This window comes from Vicia villosa, linkage group LG2, assembly GCF_029867415.1.
Source record: "Vicia villosa cultivar HV-30 ecotype Madison, WI linkage group LG2, Vvil1.0, whole genome shotgun sequence".
NCBI lineage: Eukaryota > Viridiplantae > Streptophyta > Magnoliopsida > Fabales > Fabaceae > Vicia > Vicia villosa.
In genome coordinates, this window is record NC_081181.1 from 209,926,497 (window position 1) to 209,933,592 (window position 7,096).

Here is a 7,096-nt window from a genome sequence, read left to right on the forward strand (position 1 = left end):
AGATACTTGAGGTGAAAATGAAACGAGTTGAAAGTTGGAGAAAAACCACTGGAAACTAGGTCCGACATTAGGTCGACCATGTAATGAACATGGTTTGTGCATAAGTGGCCTTCAACTTTTGAGGCCATATTTTTACTTAGAGCTTGAATCCTTCAAATGAAAGTTGTAGAAGACATCATTTGTGACATTTGACAAAAAAGAAGTGCCCATAAATTATAAAACTTGAAGGAGTTACGATCTTTGGAACACAGACATGCCATACTTGAATTTTATGCCAAGATTTTCTAAGTCCACAAAATGACCTATAATTGATCCAAAACTTTGATGATCTTAGGAGCATAACTGGCCTTTGACTCGTGAAGAGAAATTGTAGATGATGTCAAATGGAACCATTTGCCCAAAAAATCAATAAAAAATGTTGAATAATGAATAAGTTATGATATTTTGAATTTAAGCTTGAGAAGTTGACTTTTTAAGCATTTCAAAGCATATTGATGACCATATGAACTTCAAATTATTGTATCTTGATTATCCTTGGTAAAATCTTGAGGAATCTTGATGAAGAAGGCATGGAAATAACACACATGAACCTATTGAAATACCTTGAGAAACAAGCAACCGAACTTTGAGCTATCTTGGATCAAATGGTGTTGAATGATGCTCGAAGAGAATGTGACCTAAGATTATAGGCCATGCTTTGATGAATAGGCCCTTGAGAATCAATGGTTGACCAACTCTTGACTTGAGCAACTCAAAACCCTAATTGAGGAAGCTTCACTTAATTTTCTTGATTCAAAGCCCTATCTAAACAAACAATAGAAACAAGCATATTTTTTGGATTTTGATTATGATTAGTGAAACATAAAACACATAAACATAAAGGTAAAAGATACACAAAGAGGTACTTGATGATCTCCACAAAGACAAATCCATATATGAGAGGGTTAGGAAACAACCAAATTTGTGATCTTGATGCAATGCAAAGATGCAAATGATATGAGATCTTAGAAGTAAAAATTAAAGTATAACAACTACCAATTAAATTGACTTAACGAGACATACCAAACTCTCTTTTGTTAATTAAATTTCACATAAATCTTATCTAACTTGTATGACATTATGATAAACTTATGAAAATTAACCTCACTATTTTTTATTTTATAAAAATTAACCTTTATATATTAATTTTTTATTTGACCCAACTTGTTGAATCTAAGTCGAAAATACAAAACAAAATGGCTACAACATTGGTATCGTTGAACCCTTGGAAAAGGACCTTTTCTCTATTCCCAAAAAACAAAGCCCAAATCCTCACAATCACAACACACCGTCACTGCAATTCGCCACTCTCAACGACGAACATGAACGACGCTGCTGTTGTCTCCTTACAAGAATGGCAGGGCTGGGGCACTACGTCACCAGTCCCTGCCATGGTTACCCAAATCGCCGAGGATTTGAAGCTTCTAGAAAAAGATTTCGACTCTCAGATGAAGTTTGGCCGCGCCGGTGGAAAATTACAGGTGAGGCATTTGTTTCTGTTTCAGTAATGTTGGTGTTGATGCTGTTTTGTTTGTGTGATTTGAGTGATTTTGTTGATTTTCAGGGGAATTTTGGACAGCATGAAGATAAGAAACACCGTGCAACTTATAAGGCTTTACCTGATTCTGAAGCGAAGCTCAAGTTTTATTCTGCTAGACAAATAGCTTGTCGTGTAATTGGTAGCAAGGGTTACCTTTGCCAAAAGGTTCAATTTAATTTGATTGTGACATTAGACATGACCCTGACACATTGATGCCGAGAAACTTAAGATAATAATTTGAGAAAATGAGAATGGTATTTGAATATGTATGTGTTGGTGTTGTATAGGTGTTTGATACGTTTTCGATGTGAAGTGTTAGTGCTACATAGGTTGTTGTTGTTGTTGTTGCAGAATGATGAAGGTGGTGGTGATGCCTATGCCATTTTGCTTTTTGAACTTGGTTTCAATTTTTTTTTTTTTTGTAGTGCTGGCTTGCTATGGAAGATTGTATGTGTTCACAAATTGCATCCTGCTTGCTCTTTCCTGGAATAAAGTTTTGGTTGTATATGCATCCGAAGGTATAGATATGTATAATATATATGACTGAACAAAACTTGTGATATGGTTATGGCTTTCTTTATTATTATTATTATTATTATTATTATTATTATTTTTGTATGTTTTGTTTATTTCTTATAAAACATTTAGTTTATAGTCTTCTTCACTTGCAGGATTTCTTACGACAGAACAACACTGGAAAGCTTTTGTGGCAAGTGTTTGGCGTTGATGCGGCAACTTTGTGCCTTTTTGGCATTCCTGAACATGAACAAATCATGTGGGATTCCTTTAAACTGGCAGGTCTTTCAATTTATAACAATTGCCAGTCAGTTGTGCACTATGGTTTCTGTTTATTGAAGTAGTCAAATTTCAATCTTCGAATTCATAACCGAGCTTACTTTCTACTATTTTTATATTTTTTACTGTTTATGCTTCTCAAAGAGTTTATAATCACCCACTCTTACTACTTTTAATTCATAATCTAAAAAATGTAAAATATAATATTCTACATATGGATGAGAATAAATGTTCATATTCCTTCATTTCAATTAGCTTCTTATCATCATAGTATGCTCAAAATGGATTCCTTCTTTTGATTTAGATGTCAGTGTATACTTTAATTTCATTTATTACATCATCCTTGCCATGTTGTGTTGTATCGACGTGCTCTGGGCGACTGTATCTTTATATATCTTAACCTGGTGATGATTTCAAATTCCATTGCTCATGCTTTGGATTTTTAAATTAATTCAGGAAGAAGTAATGTGTGGTGCCTTTATCCCAACAAGAATGCCATTTTGGAATCAGTTGAAAATGCATTTAGCCAGGAATCAGTTGCAAATAATGAAGTAACATCAGAAAAGGTATATTTTATCATTATATTGATTATTGTACTAATTGTTGATATACAATTAGTAGTGATTGTGTCTGTAGTGGAGATTTGGATGTGTGAATCTCCCTTGAGCCTTCTCAATTATTTTCCATTTCATGTATTAAATTGATAGCTGTTGTTTGACCTATAGAGTAAAATGTTAAGGCTATATAAATGAGAAGAAATGAAGTAGCACTCCATATATCTCTCTTTTTAGCTTTTCTGAAGTCAGTTCTACTTGTGAACCAAAATTCATTTATTATTGCTTCTTTTAACATTTTGATATAAATTTCACTATCTTCCATTTGGTGCTATCGAGTTATAATTTTCTCTCAATTATAAAGCAGGTAAAAGTAGATACAACTCAGCATTTTATTTTGATTGATGGTACATGGAGCAATTCAGCAGCAATGTTTAGACGCCTACAGGTAACTTCTGGGTGGATTTCTTTTGCATTTTCTTCAGTTTAAAGTTGAGAATTTTCATATATGACTGTAATTGATCATCTCAAAATTAACCTACTACATGAATGGTAATTAGGTGCCAAAGTAGATAAAATCTTATTCAACTGCATTTTTTATGTATAGATTCTAGTTTCCAGTTCTTCTTACACATGTAAGTTACAATGATCTATTTTAATGATACGCTTGTATAATATCTTCTTTATCCTATATGGCCACTGGAAATATGGGATGTTTTCCAAAGAGAAAACAAAAATATTATTCAACTAGATCTATCATTTTTGCCTCTTTATAAACTTTAAACACTAGTTGAAAAAGCTTATAAAATTTTAAGGTTCCTACAATTAGTTTAAAACAGGAGTTTTTAACAGTAGGATACCGATTGGATCTAATATTAGACTCAAGCTTGCCAAACTTAGAAATTTGTAAACTCTGAAATCTCCATTAACTAGTACAATTAAAGAGTTTACTCAGTATAAAAATAGTGTTTAAAATGTATAGCACAGAATTTGAATACAATTTGATACTATGTAACATTGCATATTGAACATGCTGATAGAACAAAGTTACCTCCTAATCGAATGATAGAACCAACTGATATATTATAATTGAAATGGGGAAGAATCCCCTTTTATTACAAACAATGACAGCACTTCGAGGGACTGCCTACCTCCATATGCCAAAAGGCCCTATTCCTTTCAAATTTGAAAAGATAAGATAATTCCCTCTTGGCCTCTTTAATCTTCCTTTTTATTTATAGGCAGCATGCCTTATTTGACCTAACTACCCATCAACAAAACTACTAATTACCTATTAACTTACTAACCAACTACTTAACTAACAAGCAACAACTCCTTAACTAATAATAACAAACTTATCATCGTATCAAGCAAATCTATGAAATGAGGAAGCCGTTATTTTGCAAATAGGAGTACTTTGTAACTGGAAGCTTTATAACTGTCAATAGTCAGTTATCAATTAGATTAGTGAGAGCAGACTCTATTAATAGAAGAATCAAGAATGTAATGTAGACGCTTGTTTTCCAATTAATAATTGTATTGGGAGGGTTTTCATTCAGGTTGCCTGAATAACATGAAAGATTTGTGCTCAACAATAAAGCATTCAGAGGGAGGTTCAAATTTTGCCTTAAGAGATTCAATTTTTGCATCCCTTATCTGGTTGCAAATCTATCACAGCTGGTATTAGAGCTGGTTGGCGGTGGCTTGGATAGGGCTACCTACGAAGGGGATGACTGGAAAAACCCAGTAAAGCGTTGTAGAGTGCAGCTGCCGCAATGTCAGCTCTCCAGGGCGGTGCTATGATACATAGAGACTTGGTATTATGGGATGCTCAAGTCCCGCATTGTGTAGTATGTTGTGTTTGGTAAATTATTTAAGTGGCCTAGTTCTTCCCCTATTAATAGCTACTCCCTCCATCCCACAATGAATGATCCAATTGACTATTTCACACAGATTAAGAAAAAAATATAAATGAAAGAGAATAATGCTTTTATTGAAGTACCCATTATCAAGTATTGGGAATGATGAGAGTAGTATTAAATAGAGGGGAGAATTGGAAAAAGTAATTAATATCGCATTGAAAATTGAAAAGAAACTTTTATTTTGAGGCAATTTTATTTTACAAATGAGTCACTCATTGTGAGACGAAGGGAGTAGATTTTAAGGGAAGATTCATAGCTCCAAATCAGACTAAACTAGAAAACACATGGCATGACGATTAAAAATTATTGAACAAATCCACAATCCACAGCAACTTAGCATGCAAAAAGAGTGTATAAGTTCAAATTCGTTTGCCAAAATGACAAATCACAACATTTAAATTACTAGAATGAATGTTGATGAGATTGGGTTTCTCTCAATGGAGCTTGATTAATCTCGGTAGAGCTGGGGTTCAATTCATCATAATTGGGTTTGTTCATCTTGTTGGCCGGCCAGCTGGGTTCATTGTAAACCTGGAACATGTAATTTACAAGTTTTGCATTTCAAATCAATGAAACTAATTAGTTATAATGAAATTTAGGTTTTACTCTTATTTGTTATATTGTGGTTTGGGATATTTGGGAGCTTTGGAATGGGTGCATTTTCTCTAACTTACCCCTGATGTTTCGGTGGTATTAGATCCTATTATGGTGACTCTATGGAGATGCTTGTTAGCTAATTTTAATGTTGGGCCGTGTTAGTTTTATGAGTGGTGTATGGCTCCTTTAGAGTGTTAGGGTAGAGAATAACTTATTAGGTATTGGTGTTTATTTGAAATGATTTGTAATGGGTTTGAGCACCCTTGCACTCCTTTTCTAAGATATATAGTCAATTTTGTTAAAAAGTAATAAAAATTATTATTATACTGAAACACCATTTACAAATATTTATGTAAAGTCTGAAATTTTGTTTACAACAGGATCAAGCAAAGTCAATTTGGGGAGATGAGGACCTTTCTTGTATATCCCTGAATCCTGGTACTTCTGCCATGCACAAACTTAGGTGAGAGAGAAAATGAACTTAAGATTAGCTATTGATCTGTTGCTGATAGATTTTTGGTGTTAAACGTGAAGTCTAATGCCCGCACATTCATGGTGTTTTAATGGCAGGCCTCAACCATCTTGGGATCGTACTTGTACAGCAGCAGCCGCCGCTGGCCTGCTCTCGGAACTCCAACTTCTTCCAAGATTTAGCTCGGTTGGATTGGATAATCAGTCAGAAGCAGTAGAACATGCTTTAACAGTCCTATTAGAAGCCCTCACAAAAAGACGACTTCGAATGGGAAGGTCCATAACAAGAAAAGTAAGGCCAAATAACATCTGTTAGAGACCTAACCAAGTTTTTTTTTTGACAACTTATAAGCCTCTTGCAATTTTTAAAATGAGTAAATTATCAACCCTTTAAAGCTTAATGAGAAGTAGTGGCTGCGGTTATGCAGACAAGAATTATCTCCCGTTATGTTCATTTTTTACAAAGGTTTCAAGTCTCGAAGTTCAGTTGAAACAGTGACTTGTACTTTCTTTCTTTCATTTACCAAGGAAGATTGATGTTATATACCTATATCCTCCAGCACAATCTTCATAATAACCACTTAGTACTTTATGGAGAAATTAGTACACAAATGAAAAAGGAAATGCATTAAATATGTTGGTAGCTTGGGTAGGAGGATATTAGAGAACAATGTGTAATTTTTCTTGCAACTTTTGGATAGAAAGTACATTTCCATGGAATTTTGGAGTACATCAGGCATGGGAAAAAGACAATTATAGGATTTCTATTTTTAGTTTTCTTGTGTATTGGAAGAGTGAAAACTTGAAGGATAAAAAATGCTCTTGTATATTTTATTGAATATATATTTCCAGTTATAGAACTGTCATTCCCAATTATGTTTGACTGGGGATCTTGCTCTCCTATGATATTGGAGTTAATATTTTTTACTCATGATTGTCCAATGAAGTGTATTATTATGAGTTGCATAGTTCTGAATATACACATTACTCATTCTTTTTCTTTTCTAACTTGAGTGAGTAACTCTCAATCCTCTACAACACAATACCTATGATAAATTTTGGTATGGTTCATAATGGTTGAGGCAAGGAGATGAGGGAATAAGGCGGCCATAAGCTTTTGATAAGGCTTTGTCTTGGCTCACTATTTATATGCCCTGCCAGAGTTACAAACATCCATG

General features: G+C 33.9%; 1 protein-coding gene across 2 annotated transcripts; it reads left to right on the plus strand.

The window, feature by feature from the left end:
- The first annotated feature begins 1,209 nt into the window (after positions 1-1,209).
- On the plus strand, positions 1,210-6,353 carry LOC131653762 (uncharacterized). Of its 2 annotated transcripts, none has more exons than XM_058924039.1 (8): positions 1,210-1,520; positions 1,604-1,744; positions 2,005-2,097; positions 2,251-2,377; positions 2,831-2,940; positions 3,293-3,376; positions 5,828-5,910; positions 6,018-6,353. In XM_058924039.1, exons 1-8 carry the CDS (start codon positions 1,236-1,238, stop codon positions 6,232-6,234), a joined length of 1,140 nt encoding a protein of 379 aa, XP_058780022.1. In that variant the 5' UTR covers positions 1,210-1,235; the 3' UTR covers positions 6,235-6,353. The 2 variants fall into 2 exon arrangements, with proteins under 2 accessions (XP_058780022.1, XP_058780023.1); XM_058924040.1 differs by having other exon boundaries at positions 3,296-3,376.
- The last annotated feature ends 743 nt before the right edge of the window (positions 6,354-7,096 follow it).

Coding starts and splice junctions, on each gene's coding strand:
- LOC131653762 (XM_058924039.1), top strand. CDS start 1,236: ATGGCTACAACATTGGTATCGTTGAACCCTTGGAAAAGGACCTTTTCT. Junction 1,521..1,603: donor GCGCCGGTGGAAAATTACAG/GTGAGGCATTTG, acceptor GTTGATTTTCAG/GGGAATTTTGGACAGCATGA. Junction 2,378..2,830: donor GGATTCCTTTAAACTGGCAG/GTCTTTCAATTT, acceptor AAATTAATTCAG/GAAGAAGTAATGTGTGGTGC.